Source organism: Rutilus rutilus (genome assembly GCF_951802725.1).
Source record: "Rutilus rutilus genome assembly, chromosome: 18".
Lineage (NCBI taxonomy): Eukaryota > Metazoa > Chordata > Actinopteri > Cypriniformes > Leuciscidae > Rutilus > Rutilus rutilus.
Window position 1 is genome coordinate 14,553,972 of NC_140231.1, and position 18,038 is coordinate 14,572,009.

Sequence of the window (18,038 nt, forward strand, 5' to 3'; positions counted from 1 at the left end):
GGTTAACAGTCAAATCATAATCCTGCATTGAAGTAGACCAACAAACATTTCCACTATATTTCCAGTGTCAAAAACTATTGTCTCCCTGCATATTTGGTTCTCCTGCAGACCTTGAAATAGAGTCTTTATGTGCAAGATTCCACTTCATATTGAATTTTTAAAGCTACTTTACCTTCCTGCATAAGACCTCAGTATATACCAGCTGGCTTCAGATCTTATTCAGTAGCAGTAGCCTATAATAGATGTCAACATCAAGACTTCATCATTCCCTGCAAGGATCACTTTCTGGGGTTTAAAAACAGTCCTTCCCTCCCTTTGTATTACGCTGAAAAGCCACAATGTTCCTTTCTCCCTGTTAATGAAAGCAGTGGGGAGCATCTCTATCCACAGAGCAGTCAGAATCCAGACTCACAATGGTGAGTTTCCTGGTGCATCCCAAGGGTCCTTATCATTGCTCTGCAGACGTACTGCACTCTATTGTTGGCTGTTTCCTCCTGCAGGGATTCCATAATATTTTGGGGGATTAGGAACCAATTACTGAATGACCAACAAACTCCAACAAAACTTTGAGAGTTGAGATATTACTCATTCTATGATGATATCTCTGTCATTTCCAAAACTGTCTAGCATGTTAATTACGACATCATTAGCAATAATTACATTACTTTGAGTCTTCGTGATTACATTAGTCTACTAGTCACATATGTGTAGACTCATTTTATATTAATTGATCCCTTAGGAAAGAACAAAATCATAAATGAGATCTCATTAATATAATTTTCCTGGAGAGCATAGAGATTAGATTCAAGGCAGGAAGCAACTGAACATTTAACATTTCGCTGGAAACCTGCTGCCCCCCAAAACACCGGAGGTGGCGGGGAGGAAACAGCGGTGTGAGGGTGTCGAGAAGGAGCTCGTTTTTGATGTTGTATTTTTACGCACCCCTTCCCAGGGGGCACACCCTCTCGGTCCTGGGTGCAAAAGCCTCTGAACTTCTTTTTCTTTTCAGGTCCAGCTTCTTTTTTGGTGGAGCGCTTCGCGACACGCGTTTTTTGAGAAGCTGGATCTGGTTGGGGCTGGGTGGCCGACAGCCCCAAACCTTGGGCATGGCGCGGGAGGAGCTTGTCAAAAGCCTCCTTGTGCCTTTAACCTCCCGGAACCTCCCCGACGACAGTATTTCACTGAGTCGCCGAATAGGCCGGAAGGCCGTTGGCATGGGCCGTTTGCTTAGTCACGGGTAGAGACAGATCTGTGACCTCCTCACTGACGTTTCCCCCACCCGTGCCCAGTTCTTTAAGCAGGTCAGCCTGGTACGCCTGCAACATGGTGTGTAGGGCAGCACCAGCCTGACCTGCCACCTGAAAAGCTTCCCCTACCAGCGTAGATGTAATTCTGCATGATCTGGAGGGAAGCGCAGGCTTTTTGAGTGATGATACACTGCCAGGGGAGAGATAGCCCACGGACATCTCTTCACCTGGGGGCATCATCGTATAACCCTGTGCCTTTGCACCAACAATAGTTGAATATACCAACGTCACGGGCACAAAGACACGGGAAGAATACGTTTTGTTCCATGATTTAGGTAATTCATCATGGAGATCTTGAAAGAAGAGGAGGGTCTGTCTCTCTAAAGCCTCCCCTTTGCCACATGACAGAAATCTGTCGTCTAACTTGCATCGTCTTGGGGGTCTCTTGTTCCTGTGGCCAGTCTAAATGAAGACTGTCCACAGTGCGAGTGACTACCTCAAGTAACTCATCGTAAGATCTCTCATCACGAGAGGAGCGCTCGGAGGCAGTACACTCGAAATCCATCTCCACACGAGAACCAGTGTCTGAAGAGGCGCCGCCACAGAAGCAGGTTCGAGGACCTCACGATCTGGTGAGAGAACAAGAGAAATGGGAGGACCTGTCTCCTGCCCTTCAGCCAGATCGACACGCGAGCCCCATGATCTTGCCATCGAGGATACGCAGGCTTGCTCTTCCCACAAGAATGCACGCCTGGAGCCCTTTGACAGAGAATAAATTTGCTCACACTCTGCGACCCCGAGGGCTGATACAGCGTGATGTTCCCCCAGACACAAGATACAGAAATCATGCAGATCATCCTCTGAGATGGGCTGTGAGCATCTCTTACTGGATTCACTTGACATGATTCTCTTTTTTTCAACTCTCAGAAAAGGAGTGAAAAAAGGTTTTATTTCCTGCCTGCAGGCAAAACTAACTCCTAACAAAGGGTATAGTATGAGAGAGAAAGTTTTCAACCCACATGGCACACAATGCGGTTCTGAAGACAAAGGAACCTGAAAGCACACCTGTCAAACGTCTATAGCCTCTGAAGTGCGCATTCCAATGACGTCATCATCAGAGGTTATTTAAGCCAAATTCTATGCGTTTGCCACACGTTGTCACACTCACGGAAGGGAACAGACAGATGGTAAGGTGAAAACAGATTATTGAGCAGAGTGATGGGACAACAGCGGGAACCAGATGATGGTGAGAGGATGGTGACTTGACGAATATTGATGGAGACTTAGCTGGTGATGACTGAAGTGGATTCTCTGTGCAGGTGAAGGATGAACACGATTACTGGAGATCTGGATCGGGATGACGGACAGGAGACGGATCGAAGACAGGATAATTGACGATCTCAGGTGAGTGTACAGGTAAGAAGTCTTTCGTTCGTAGTAACGTTGATGAGACCAGACACTGATGTGAGGGTGATGCAGGTTGATATAGGCTGTGTTGATGAGGGAGTGCTGGTGCAGGGAATCAGTATCTGGTGATGATCAGCAGCAGGTGTGGTGATGGCTGACTGAGTGCAGGTGGGGACCAAAAGGGATGCTGGGAAGTGTAGTGCAGACAGGTTACAGAGTTGGTGACTGAGCTGGTGACTGTGACACACGTGTTCACAACCGGTCAAACAAAGATGTTTTCCCAAAGCGCTGATCCAGCACAGCATTGAGAGTAGCTTTTGATAGGGAACATATAGCAGGCTTTATATTTTACATTTTGCAATCATTATATAATTATATAATCATGATAATCATTCACAATCATAATATTTGGGGTTCCGTGGAATCAAAAAGTTTGAAAACACTTGTGACAAGATACAATCAAAATTTCTCATAAAATTAACTAGACTAGACTATGTTTCTCTATGGTTATTCTTCATATAAACATTTCTGCAAGCTCCACTAATTTTACATGTTAAGCAGTTAGCTCATGTGACTATATCCTATTTAAGGGCATCACTGTCATTCTAAAACAACACACTTATTATGAAGGTAAAAGAGTAGCAAAACTCGAGAGCATGTAGATGTGAATTTGAGACATTTTCATCTGCTTTTCTGTAGTATGCATTATTAGTATGGTGTTTACTGAGTTTGATAATATAATTTATTTCTTGTAATATCAGTCTAATGCATTAAGCCATTTTAGCGTTTCAGAGCGTCCTCGAGGACGCGGGTTTCGTGACATCGTCCCATTTCAATGGCTAGGCGCCAACCAATAAAACGGCTCCTTTGAACACCCCCGCTCCCGCCCCCCTTTCTCTCTCGTCGCCACTGATATTTCAAGTGCACAAGTTAGTTTTGCACCTAATATGTCGCGAAGAGAGTAGCAAAAGTCAAGGCGCGAAATTTGAATTTGCAGTGACAGATTTAAGTGCCTAATTGAGGCTGTAGGCTACTGTGAATGTGAATGTAAGATTAAATGCAAATATATATTACAAGTTTGTGTCTGTCATTGTATTTCTGTGAATGGCATTTTACAAATTTGTGACTACTTCAAATTCAGAATACAGAGTTCTTTGTGACTATATTGTCTGTGAGAGCAAATTTCAACATTTAACTTCAGATTTTTATTTTACAGGTTTTCACATTGGAGCTGTGAGAGTAAATGTTCGCGTACAAGTACGAATATTTATTGTACAAGTTCTCAAATTCACATCTACGTGCTCTCGAGTTTTGCTACTCTTTTACCTTCATACTTATACTCATTATTCGATATTTCTTTTGAGGAGATGTGAGAACCATATCTGTGAAGATCATGATAAGCACTTTCTTTCATTTTTGCTAAGGGTCATTAATTACTACATTTGCTTTTTCCTCAGACGCACAGGAACACAAATGCCTTTGTTGCTGGCTGAGCTCATCTCATCTCTCCAGCTGTAAGAGCGAGGGAGAGTGAGATGGTGAACGGGCTTATGGCCACACGGACTGCTGCACTGATGAATTAAGAGGAACAGGTGTCGACCATTGCAGAACAGAAGGAGCTTTGGTGACGCAAAACAGAACTGGTTCTGGATGGTTTTTTCAGTCCGGACCTGCTTTGGGCAGTTTGGACGATTGACTGGACATGTTTGTGAAGAAAAACTTCTTCATAAAGCTCCCCACAAATCACAGTCTCCATTTAGGAGATACTGTACATAAAGAGGGACCTTTTTTGAAGAGCACCAGTTCACAAAAATGTGAAAAATAAACCAGTTGAATCTGACATTAAATGATCACCATAGATTGCCATTGAATATAAAAAAGCAGTTTTCACATTTTGATGAATGTCTTTGTCTACCACAGGAAAAAAAGACATGAGGGTAAAGATGATGACAGAATTTCAACAAATCACATGTGAAAGGTGTGCTGCAGATAATCAAATGCAAACGGGTGAGACTAACACTAACACTTTTTTTTTTTTTATAATAATTGTCAATTTAATTTCTGTCTAGAAGGTCATTCATCCTCAGGTTTCTCTGGATGATTGTTGCCTGAATGTACGTCAGTGAGTTTTCCTTCTCAGTGACTTTTATACCCAGCGCCATTGTGTTTTATGGTGTTTGCGCAGTGACACGTTGTTTCTGTGAGCCAAGAAGTTCTAGCTCAGGTTTTGTGTAAGCTCACTGGTCTCCAGCACACAGCCAGCTTCATCATGGAGATCTCTCTGTCTCACCACCAACAGAAACCATCTGTCCAGTCAAGGGAAAAGGTACCAAATTTCCTCTTCACTTCTTACCTGTGATATACAACTGGTAAGGTGGAAACATCTGGTCATGATACTATGATATTGGAATTTTTTTCTGTTCAGGGTACAGTTATACAAAATGAATACTCATTTTTTCTTCTTTTTTTGCTTCTCACAACTATATTTGTAGCTTTTTCCGAGTTTGGATTTGGGCCAAATTAAAACATTTGAGTGTATGTTTAACTGTTTACTTGATCTGAATAGTAATCAATTTACTTTTTCATAAAAATCTATGTATGTGTATGTATGTTTGCATGTATGTGTCTGTCTGTCTGTCTGTCTTTCTGTCTGTCTGTCAGATCCTAGTGATAACATGTGGAGAAAAGAAGTGGTCTAAGCACTGAGCCCTGAGGCACCCCAGTGACTAGATGTTCTATATACATGATACATGTTGTATATACATAGATGTTATATCCTCATACAAGGATTTAATTGTTTCGGTTACATTTTTCCATGAATATTTTTATGAAACCGTAAATTGATAATTCGTATTTTATTGTACAGTAAAGCTTTTATATTGTGAGGTTGTAATATGTGAACATTTTTTTTGTGTGAATTTTATGTCAGAGGACCTTGAGTTTCAATGAAATCACTAGAGGGTTCTCAAACCTCGCTCGACGCAACTCTTTACGAAGGACTCTTGGGAGACACAACACCCTGTCAGACAGTCAGCCTCACAGCCTCAACAAGGTAAAAGCTTTGACTGATTTCAGAAGAGCCCTCATTTCCTCATCTGTCTACTGTTTTTAGGCATAAGTTACTGCCATGCTAGCCAATAGCTAAAGATCCTGTTATGACCTTTAAATGTTGAATCATCTCAAAACGGTAGATTTGCTGTTTGAAGAAAACCTGATTGAAGTTCACCAGCAGAAGTGCAGTGGTATATGGTATTCTGGTCATGATTGCTTGAGTGATAATGTTTTATCTAATTGCCATGTGCTCTTTCAGGATCTGACGGGGACAGTGCTAAAACATGTCAATAACAACAAAACAAATGTTAAATGTCACAAATACCCAATCATTTAATTCCAATGAATGTTTTTATACACGAATGACCTTATTCACTATGTAATGTTGGAAGAACTGCAGCCATGGTTTCACTGTAAAAAAAAAGTTCAAAAAAGAGCTCTGTCTGAAACATGCCCACACTTCCTCTTGCGGCATGTTACCATGGTAAGACTTCCTGCTCGAGCAGGAAGTTATATTGTGTTCAGAGCTGTCTCAAACGCACATCAGAAACAACTCACTCATGCGTTTAATAATCTAAAGTACATGTGATTCCAAGGATATGTCTCTGAAAGGGAATAACATTGAGATATCCAACGGACTTAAGGTACGTTCAAAGAGCCTGACTAAAAATGTATGTGCATGTCTGTGTAAACACAGCGTTGTCACAGAATATGAATATGGAAATGAAAATGCATCTGTTGAGAATGAGTTTACATTTTTTTTCTCCTCAGAGTATTTTTTAACCATATCAGGTCAAACTATAATGTTAAAAGTACCCTTGAACTAACTAATGTAGAGTTGCAACTACTTTCCTTTTTACAGGGGGTAAAATAAATAAATAAATAAATGTTTTAGGGACTTGTGCTTGATTTGTTTTCCCTGCAGATCGTTGAAGATGTAAGCTCTACTACATTACCCTCCGGGAATGAGACGATCAGAGAACAATAATATCAGTTAATATCCAATTTGAGGGAAAAAGACCAGCCATTTTATCTCCGATTCCAATTGTGTCTCTCATTTTGTTGCTCGCGAGCTCTTTTACTCAGCCTTTCTGGTGCTTGTGTGTGTGTCTCAATCGCCTGCAGGCATTGAATCAAACACCATTTATTACCAAGAAATGTGTACTTCAACTGAGTCACTAATACCACAGATGAATATATGCCATGTTCTAACATGCATATTTTTGATTAGTATAATTCTAACTCTGATCGATATCATTTCATTTTCTCCTACAGACACTGGCTGTATCAGATGGAGGTAAGTTATTCATTAATAATGTTTTTTTTTTAGAGGAGATGGAGGATGAACGATATGTTCTCCCCCATCTACGGCATCAGGGGGAAACAAAGGTCAGCAGTCCTTGCGGCCATGTGTTTTTATACTTTATCCACATGGTCGGCGAACGGTTCTAATGCAGTCATACCGCCGGGTTTATCACTTTATCAGTGACCTGTTTACATCCGGTTTTGGGGGTGGGGGTGTAGCCACAAGAGTTTCTCTCTCTGTTCAAGTGTCATTGTGAGACAGAGAGATTGGGAGAGAAAAACAGGTGGGTAGGCAGAAAGTCAGACAGACAGAGGTATAGAAAGTCATGTGACTGTCTGGAAGTGAAGACAATCATCGATCGCACCAGTATAATCATCAAGCGTCTGGTGCTAGTCATTCATAAAGTGTGACTCGAACTCATGCTTGGGAAATTCCTCTACTGCAGATCAGTGCCACAAAAACAAGTGACGAGTGAAGTGTCGGAATAAAGGAAGAGAACTGTAAAAAGTGTCATCAACAGATTTTGGGTTGAGACAGTTTAGCAGCGCACAAACATTAATGGTGTCATATTGACGAGCTCTTTCTTTAGCATGTCTCACACATTCCCGCAGCCTGCATGAGGAAAGACAAAACAGGGCTAAATCAGCTCATGCATCCTTTGACAAAAGATTGAGATTCGCTGACTGACATGTTTGTACACTGGTTTTGTTTTCACGGTTTCATGTGCTGTGCTTTTGAATTGACTTTGGAAAAGTGTTAGAGCCTAAAACAAGATGACCCGAAGACCTGAATTCGGCACTGATACTCGTTTTTTTTGCAATATATCGAAAAAATATTTGCAGCAATATATAACAAATATATTTTTTCTGATAAAATGGGACAGATCAACAGCAAAAATGGGATTGCTGTGAATTTAAATTTGTAGCATGTATGTAAACATTTTATATTTAGAACATTTGTCATCTCTGAAAAGTAACAAAATGTGGCCCTGTTGGAAAACCTAAGGTGCTCAATCTCAGCCCCACCACCTAGTCCATCTGATCCATCATTTATCCAACTAATGACCGAAATGGTTACCCTAGAAACAATGTAAAAACACCAACCATAAGGAGAAACACAGACTACCATGAAGTCATGTCTCTGCTATAGCACCACTACTATTAGACCATTCATGAATAACTAGATTTGTGAAAAGGTTAGCATACGTTTACAAAAATTATTATATAATTTCAAAGAATATGACTGTAGTGTCTTTAAGCACTTAATTGCATATTAATTGCAATTAAATTAACATTTATTATAGTTCAAATTGATATTAAATGCAATTAGAGTTATCTTTATATAAGTGATTTCTTCTATTATCATTGAAATGTGGTTCAAGTGTTCTTTCAAATGTACTGAAAAGCATTTATGGTAAACTAAAATATATTTTAATGTAATTTCTATTAAAACTATTTAAATATATTTGTAATCACACAATTGAAATAATGTATACATAAAATATATTAACTTTAAATATAGGCTAATATAGAATAACAAACTACAATTAAAATGATAATCAAGTACTTTACATGTGCTTTAGTATGTTAGTCAACACATCAGAATAAGTGTACTTATACAAAAGATTATTAAACAAAAGATCATTCAAATTTAAAATATACGGTAACACTTTAGAATATTGTTCCTTCATTTATGATTAACTACACAGGAACAAATGAGTAACACACTATTACCATTCTAGTAACTACTATTAACTAACAAGAAACTCTGATTAACAAATTAGTAATCATAGCGATCAGTCAAATGTGGTAGTTCACTATTAGCTAATCAGTAACTACTATTTTTTTCCATACCTCCCAGAGCACTATATACAGGTTCATAATTAACATGAATAATGCATATTTATAATAAAAGGTAACGGTAACCCACCAGTAATGACTAAAGTGTTACTACATCCTTCTTAAGGAACTACTAATTATTTGGATCAGTATTCTAAAGTGAAAAACATGATAACTTCCTAATATTGACTGAAGTCATTGTAAGCTTTTGAGATTTTTGTAAGATTTTGAATAGTAATTCCTTCCGATGGATTTGGTGTAACACTTTAGTCATTACTAGTGTGTTCCCATGGTCTTCACTTTAAAATACTTCCTTTGAGTCATGACTATAACTAATGATCACACTTGAGTCATTACCAAAACCTTACAAAAACCTCAAAAGCTTACAATGACTTCAGTCAATATTAGGAAGTTATCAAGCTTTTCACTTTAGAATACTGATCCAAATTATTAGTAGTTCCTTTAGAAGCATGTAGCAACACTTGATTAATTACTAATGGGTTACCATTACGCATTATTCATGTTAATTATGATCCTAGTAGTTCTCTGGGAGGAATGGAAAAAATAGTAGTTACTGATTAGCTAATAGTGAACTACCACATTTGACTGAGCGCAATGACTTATTAATTCATTAATCAGAGTTTCCTGTTAGTTAATAGTAGTTACTAGAATGTTAATAGTGCGTTACTCATTTGTTTCTGTGTAGTTATTTATTAACCCCTTAAGTGTCACAGGTGGGACGGTTGCCCATATATATTTAGAACAATAATATCTTAGTAAAAACCTAAAGTAATTTTGACAAACTATATATCATTTGAAAGCTTACAATCTCTAGTTTTCATATTTGGTGGCTGTTTTTTTAAATAAATTACAGAGGAGCAGTAATTTATCAATTTGCAACAAGAATATTTCATATTCATTAGGCGTGTTTAGGCCTTTATTTTGAAATAGAAATAAACATGAAAAATCATTAAAGATTGGTAGAAACCTCAGTTTGTTTTCATGCCAAGAGTTCAAAAGATAACACCAATTCAATTTTATGAGAAAAAAAGGTCTGAAAATGTTTTGAATATATACAAAAATATTATGGATTCTCGATTTGTGATGCGGCAGCGAGCTATAACGCACATGTGCTCTTTTTTTGTGTTTATTAGAGGTTGAAATCAAATCAAATACTGCCAAACCACCCATACTATTTCTAAATTTATGAAATTATGGAAATACATGGTTCAGATCACTCAAAACATAATAATGGAGGCACCCTTATATGGTCAGGTAAGGAAGCTTGGCTGTCCATCTAGTGAAAAAGTTTGGTACTGCGCCCAAATAAAATCTTACTGAAAGCTAATTTTTTGAGATATCAACCTAAAATTTGGAACACAACTTGTTTAGATTTTTGGCTTTAATTTTCTTGCAGTTTTAGAGTAAAATATATTTTTTGTATATATATTTTATATAATATAGATAATTATATTTTTACATTGTACATTTTCATAAACCCAAACTTATATAACTTTTTTTCTGTTTCACTTTCATAATGTATTTCACTTCTACAATAATCTGGCAAATGTCTTTTTTAAAACAAGACCAACCATATGTCTATATTCCAAAGCATTCTTGAAAAGTAAGTAAAGTAAATCTTTTCATTTGTGATGAATATAAAGTACTTAAAAGTGTTCTTAAGTTAAGAAGTCATACAAGTGTACTCTCTTTATTAAGTGGCTTTTTATTTCCTTGATATAATTTCCTGCAAGTACAGTTTTTTTAAATATAGGCTACTTTTAAGATTTGAAGTAGCCTACACAAATAAAATGAAGTGCACTTATTTTTCACAAGAGTATCCAAACCCTTAGTGCTGCGTGGCATGGTTCATGTTTGCTCAACAGTAGGCTATATTTAATGTAGGCCACTTTACCTAAAAGTTCATGTCAAACTTCATCTAATATGTTAAGGTAAAGTGGGTCAAAATTTGCGTACTTATGCACTATTCTATGTCATTTATGTCATGTAGTATAAATATAGAGAGTATTGTGTTCACACTGAAAATTCCAAATAGAAAAAGTGCACTTTAAATACCTGGATAATGCATTTGATTAACCGAAAAAATGAAGTGTGGAATGTTGGGCCCTGTCCCAAATGGCACACTTCATATGTACTTTTAGTCTTGTGGACTTACAATGGCTGCCGAGTCCATGAGACCATAGTGTGTCCCATTTAGTCATTTTAGGTTTCAGAAGGGTGCTCACGAGCGCCCCCTTTTGGTCGATATGCGCCCTTGATGCGCACTTTTGCCGACTCTGCAGCAGACGTCTACCCGACAGTCAAAGCGACATTACGTCACAAAAGTGCAGACTCAGAAGAAAACAGCAAGTTTTTTGGGTGTCATTTGGGAATGGGCCTTAGACACTTCACGCACTCAACTCATTGCAGCTTTAATTACATTGCGTAGGGGGAGGGGCTATTCAATTCCGATGTTGAATGACAAAATAACCTTAAAAAGTTCATACACTACACAGCTGAGTACATAAGTACATAGTGTATAGTGCGTCATTTGGGACACAACTGTCAACAGACCCTCACAATACACATAAATGCTTAAAGTTCAAATGCCAGTGCTTCTCAACATCCTCTCCGTCTCGTGGGTGTTAGAACTGAATGTGCTGGAGACCGATGAGCGCACAACGCCGCAGTACTCCAGCAGTAACTCCAGTCTGCCCACCGTGCCCAGTGAAGGGACCAGAGGTGTGGGTCAGGTGGCCAGCTGGGCCGTCAGCTTCGAGAGGCTGCTGGAGGACCCCATGGGCGTACGCTACTTCACGGTGAGTGAACTAAACAAGTGTCATTCGAAAGAATGAATATTTCTGGACATAAAGAACCACATCAAAATCTGAACAAATACACAGATGAATGGGCTTTAGGGGAAGATATTGATTAGCTTACTGTGTTGGTTATTTTCACTAATGAATCTTCTAAAAAGCACTTGAGTTTACTGGGTGGGAAGGTTGCTGAATGATCTACTAACTTCTAATATTGTCAGTTTAGTGCTTTAAAAGCAATGCATTGGACCAATTCAAAGTTAAAGCACCACTTCTCCTACAGGCAACTCAAGTAATATTGATATAAGTGTGATTAATTGCAATAAATCATGCAATTAATTTGATTAATATAGATATAATATAGACAGCCCTAAAAACGGGTAATGTCTTTCTCAGCAGAGAAAAGCAGAAGCGGTGTCCTAGAAATAAGCCTTTGCTTCTAGTTTCTCAGTGTACACGTCATACACTTCTGCACTTATTCACTTCGTAATAAACAGATTTTCGTAGAGAGATGCTGCCATGTTGCTCGACGCTCTCATTTGTTTACCGACCACGCAGAGCAAGCAACTCAACCCCAATTCATTGTGAAATGTGTAAAATCAGAAAAAAAAACAGGACGTGAGGAGGAAACCAGCCCACGGTATGAGTCACTGTAATTATAGGTAAACGAGGAGGTGTGGAGAATGTTTCAGAAGGGAGGCTGGAAGAGAGTTTGTGGGGGGGGGAAGGAAACATTTGGGTGTTTAGGTGAGAGAGCTCTGAGATGGATAAACCTCTGTGAATTCCTCATTTGGTGGCCAACAGAGATACCAGCCAGAACCAGAAATGTAATTGTCTAAATTGTCTGTTTTTAATAATAATACAGGTGATAGCAATTATCATGCCCACCGACACATGCAGTTCATCCAGATTTGAGGCATATTCTTAGCGTTACATTTTGTCTGTATGCACCAAAGGCATTTCTGAAATCTGAGGTCAGTGCTGAGAACATCTTATTCTGGCTGGCGTGTGAAAAGTTTCGCAAGATACCTGCCTATCAATCAGAGCAGGTAAATCTCCGTTTTGTATATCTAACCACTATTTTATCACTGTTTCTTTTCCTTTCTAATTCCTACAGAAAATGTCAATTTTACATTTGTTTTCTTACCCTAGCTCAAGAGAGAGGCGTTGTCAATTTATAACAGCTTCCTGTCCAGCAACGCAACTTCTCCCATTAACATAGATGACAGGGTACGAGTCGAGGAGAAAGATGTTCAAAACCCTCATGCTGAAATCTTTCAAAAAGCCCAACAACAGGTATGTGACATCATATCAGGTAGAAATGTCAATTGAAATAGATTTCAAGAGCATTTCATTGATAAGAATAGAGTGCAGGGAGGATTGACCTTGATGAGGTCTGAGGTACAAGGCCTACAAGGCCTAATGTTGAAACATGCTCAGAATTACAGAGATATTAGGATACATGCCGCTTCAAGGTTGAGAGAACCCCGTAGCAGATCTAGACAGGTGGTTCTGGGGAGGAGGAGGGCCAAAAAAATGAATTCTCATTGTGCACAGAAGCTACTGAGTGGAATGTGAATAAAAGGTTGTGTAGATTAGAAATATATATATATATATATACAGTGCTATGCATAAGTGAATACACCCATGCTAAAGTTGACTAAAAAGAGGAATAAAAAATCATATTTTGGAAATTGAACTTAATGCCTTAATTAAAAAAAATTAGGAAAAATCCAACCTTTAAGGACACCAATTTTCTTTGTGAATGAATAATGTATCGTAAATAAATAAATGTTCTTCCTTAAAATACATGGTGCATAAGTGAGTACACCCCTATGTTAAATTCCCATAGAGGCAGGCAGATTTTTTTTTTTAAGTTTTTTTTTTTATTTTTTTTATTTTTAGGATACTATGCATCCTGATAAAGTTCCCTTGGCCTTTGGAATTAAAATAGCCCCACATCATCACATAGCCTTCACCATACCTAGAGATTGGCATGGTTTTATTTCAGTTAGCCTAATAGCTAGTTTGATTTGCATTGAGAGATGATCTTATGGAAAGTACCCCATGCCAATCTCTAGGTATGGTGAAGGCTATGTGATGATGTGGGGCTATTTTAATTCCAAAGGCCAAGGGAACTTTATCAGGATGCATAGTATCCTAAAAAAAAAAAAAAAAAAAATACTTAAAAAAAAAAATCTGCCTGCCTCTATGGGAATTTAACATAGGGGTGTACTCACTTATGCACCATGTATTTTAAGGAAGAACATTTATTTATTTACGATACATTATTCATTCACAAAGAAAATTGGTGTCCTTAAAGGTTGGATTTTTCCTAATTTTTTAAATTAAGGCATTAAGTTCAATTTCCAAAATTGGATTTTTTATTGCTCTTTTTAGTCAACTTTAGCATGGGCGTATTCACTTATGCATTGCACTGTATATAATTATTATTATTTTTTTTTTTTAAGATTATGCTCTATTATGTTGTTAAGAAATGAAAAGCAAAAAATTAATTTCATCACAGGGTTTCAAGAAAAAGAGTTTAGGAGCCTCTGCTCATGACACTGCATCCCAAGTGCATCACAATGGTTAGTGATGCAATAATATAAACTAGAGCATTCCCATTATAATCAGCAAAGTTGTCTTCACTGCAAGAAGGCACCGTATTAAGTGTCTTTTTGCAATCAATTTCAAATGCTTTCAGCCTCAACAACAAATTAGTTGATTTTTGCATCTGTCAAACAAGCAGGGGAAAAAACCTGACACTGGATGCTATTGTAGTTTTGCCCATTTGTGTGGTGTAAAAACAAAGATATGTGTCATATTGAATAAGTTGTTACATTCGTGACGAAGACGTATTTGTTGTGTCATGTGGTAAGGCAAACCACTTTAGTTTAAGACCAGACAGCAATCATAACTCAATTATCCAGAGCTACTAAAAGCAATCAACTCAAAAGCAAAGAGCCCACCCTGCTTTGACTCCCTCTTGAGCAGAAGCGTCCTTCTTACCTAACCTCTCCATTCTCTCTTCCCCCTTTCAGATCTTTAAACTGATGAAGTTTGACAGCTACACTCGTTTCGTGCGCTCACAGCTCTATCAAAGCTGCATGCTAGCTAATGTGGAGGGCAGGCCTCTGCCAGGGCTGGACCCTCGTGGCAAACCCCTCACGTCAACGAAACACACCAGCAGCACTTCACCCAGAGAGCAAGTCAAGTTCGATAAAACTAAGGAGGTAACTTGATATCTCAATGTAAAATATGACTGTATTTGATCTTAATAAGAGATTTATATGAGTTTGTTGTTTTCCAGAGGTTAAAGGCGAAGACAAGTACAGCAGAGGCTGATGATGTGGTAGAGAGAAGGAAGGTCAATCTGCCAGGCATTATAGGAAAGGACAAACGCAAAGAGAAGAGAGGGTCCTGGGGAGGTGATTTTATGATGTCAAAACCCACACAGGGTTTAAATAAAGGGCAAATTGAACTAATAATAGGTTTTTAGACATCTAATAAAATCTCTGTTCTCTATTGGCCATTTCCAGAATCACCTATCAGCTTCAAGACTGGACTTGTGAAGAGTTCAGAGGTAACTTGCTGCAAAGTCTGTAGATACCAGCATTATACAATGCCATACCAGTACTGGTATCAACACATATCTGTTGTTGCAGGTTGAGAAATTAGTGGCACGCTCTGCAGACGGAGGGGTTGATAAGTATTGCTGTGTCTTCCTGCCCGATGGTACGGCATCTCTGACCCCGGCCCGACCTGGTGTCACCGTCCGCAAAATGCTCACCGGCGTGTGTGAAAAAAGAGGCCTTCCTCTGTCAGACATCATTATTTATCTACAAGGCAAAGACAAAGTAAGAAGTGCAAAACATTTACATGTACATTACTAGACAAAATGTCTATATATGAACCTCTTTACAAAACAATTTAGATTTTTTTTTTATTGTGATCTCCCGTTGTGTGTCACATATAGCAACCGCTGTCATTGGACCAGGACAGCTCTGTGCTGAAGGATCAGCAGGTGTTTTTGGAACTGAGGGTCACATTTGCGTGAGTGTTGTGCAAAAAAAGTCACCCAAAAATGACAATTCTGACATCATTTACTCATCCTCATGTCGTTCCAAACCTGTATGCATTTCTTTCTTCTGTGGGACACAAAAGAAGATATTTAGAAGAATGTTGGTAACCAATCAGTTTTGGTTGGATTCCATTATGTTTTTTGTCCATAAAATTAAAGTCAATGGGAACCGAAATTGTTTAGTTACCAGCATTCATAAAAAAAATAAAAAAATACTTCTTATGTGTTCCACAGAAGAAAAAACATCAGATTTGATACAACATGAGGGTGAGTAAATGATCACAGACTTTTCATTTATGGATGGCCAGTTCCTTTAAATGCAAACAATCAGTTTGAATTGCCTGTTGTCACCAGGTGTTAATATGTGCTTGTGTGTTTCTCGTACAGGGTAAAGGTAGCATTCGCAGGTAAGACGGTAGCTGTTGTGGTGAAGTCAAATAAGACCCTGCAGGACGCCCTTGCGACGATGCTTAACAAATACCGCCTCAGGGCACAGGACGCCACTGTTACCATGGTGAGGGGGAGGTCTAGATTGGCCAGAACAAGTATTTTGTTCTTTGTTGAAACTAACAGTTTGACCTTTTTTGATGGACCACAAGATTACAGGGAGACATTTACAGATTTTCCTGTTTCTGCAAAAGTAGGACAGTGCCAGTACTAAACAATCATTTAATGTTTTATGTTCATCAAAACCCTTACACACAGAAACATGAAAAACTCAATACAGTCAATATGCAGAGGAAAACCTCCACATGGTCTTTAGTATTCTTCATAGTAATTTACGGTAACATCAACTGAAAAAAACAAAGTAACAAAGAATTGTGCCTTCACACCCCTAGTGACCAAACTTCATGCTATTTAGACATACTAAATGCTAATACATCTACTTGTCATACAATCCTAATTACTAAATATTATTAGAAATGACATTGATCTGTCTATATCTACATTTGCATTACATCAGCCATGTGCTCACATGTTTTCTGTCCTCTGTTTTCAGAGTGGAAGCGGACAGATAATAAGTATGAACACAGCTGTCACCTCTCTGGCCAATAAGACACTAATTCTAGATAAACGTATGTACAAATTCTATTTTAAATTCTACATCTTGCAGGTTTCATTTTGAACTACTGAACAACTGAATTCACTGAGTGGGAAGACTGACACATGGATAGATGGGTTGATAGATAGATTGATAGATAGATAGATAGATAGATAGATAGATAGATAGATAGATAGATAGATAGATAGATAGATAGATAGATAGATAGACAGACAGACAGACAGACAGACAGATATAGATATATAGACAGATATAGATATATAGACAGATTGAGTTATTCTTACTCTCTGGAATCAGTCTTCTTAAAGATACAGTTCACCCTAAAATAAAAATTCTAAGCTGTTGATCAATCTAATCACTCTTGCAGGTGTTGATCAAGCCAGCGGCTTAAAAGGGAGCTTATCACCTCCTTCATTACAAGTGAGTCTACAGCTTTAGAACAGCGTATCTCAATATCTTGATATTCTCCAGTCCTTCTCTGAGGTACAACCTCTCCTGCATCTGTCACTAGGATCGGAGAGGTGGTGTGGATGCGAACATGTTCCCTCCAGGGAATTCTCGATCAAATGCCAGACAGAAGAACCCTGGATTGAGGAGAACCTATGACATGGAGGGTAAATGATGATTACCTCGTTTCTATTCGCTGGTCTTTATAGTACCGTAGAACACAACCTGCTTATCTAAATGTGCTTATCTCGGGACTTTCAGGTTTGGTGGAGTTGTTAAACCGAGCACAGACCTGCAGTGCTGATGATCAGCGAGGTCTCCTGAAGAAAGAACATCTAATGCTGCCTCAGTTCCTTCAGTTACCCCTGGAGGAGGCTGAGAACAACAGATCGCTGGAGGAGTCCTGCTCCAGTATGGGGTCTCTTGAAGGGGATTCTCCTGCAGGACAATCAGACACATTAGGGGAGGAACCATCTGAGAGCCAGTGCTCAAACCCAGCCCGAGAAACTGTGGTGTGAGCTTAATGGACCTGTTACATCCTTTGCTTCAATGATCAGTCACACTGGAACATGAAGAATAGAGAATAATGTTTCAGGGAAGTGAATGTGACGGTCTTTAATGATGGACACTTGTTATTAGGTTTATAATTTTTTTGATAAATGCAGATGCTACGAAATATTGTTTACAGTAGATGTGATTCTGCACGTTAATGTCTAGCTGCTTGTATTTATTTCAAATTGATTCACATAACAAAAATACATTCTATCTGTTTTAATGAA

At 38.5% G+C, this 18,038-nt stretch overlaps 1 protein-coding gene across 1 annotated transcript; it reads left to right on the forward strand.

Moving 5' to 3' along the window:
- Positions 1-6,186: 6,186 nt before the first annotated feature.
- On the forward strand, positions 6,187-18,038 carry rgs14b (regulator of G protein signaling 14b). Its single transcript, XM_084387506.1, has 15 exons — positions 6,187-6,349; positions 6,981-7,002; positions 11,499-11,668; positions 12,622-12,714; positions 12,818-12,961; positions 14,710-14,901; positions 14,979-15,096; positions 15,208-15,251; positions 15,334-15,525; positions 15,645-15,721; positions 16,137-16,263; positions 16,750-16,825; positions 17,180-17,232; positions 17,324-17,426; positions 17,521-18,038. The coding sequence occupies exons 1-15, from the start codon at positions 6,305-6,307 to the stop codon at positions 17,775-17,777; spliced, it is 1,713 nt and encodes a 570-aa protein (XP_084243632.1). The 5' UTR covers positions 6,187-6,304; the 3' UTR covers positions 17,778-18,038.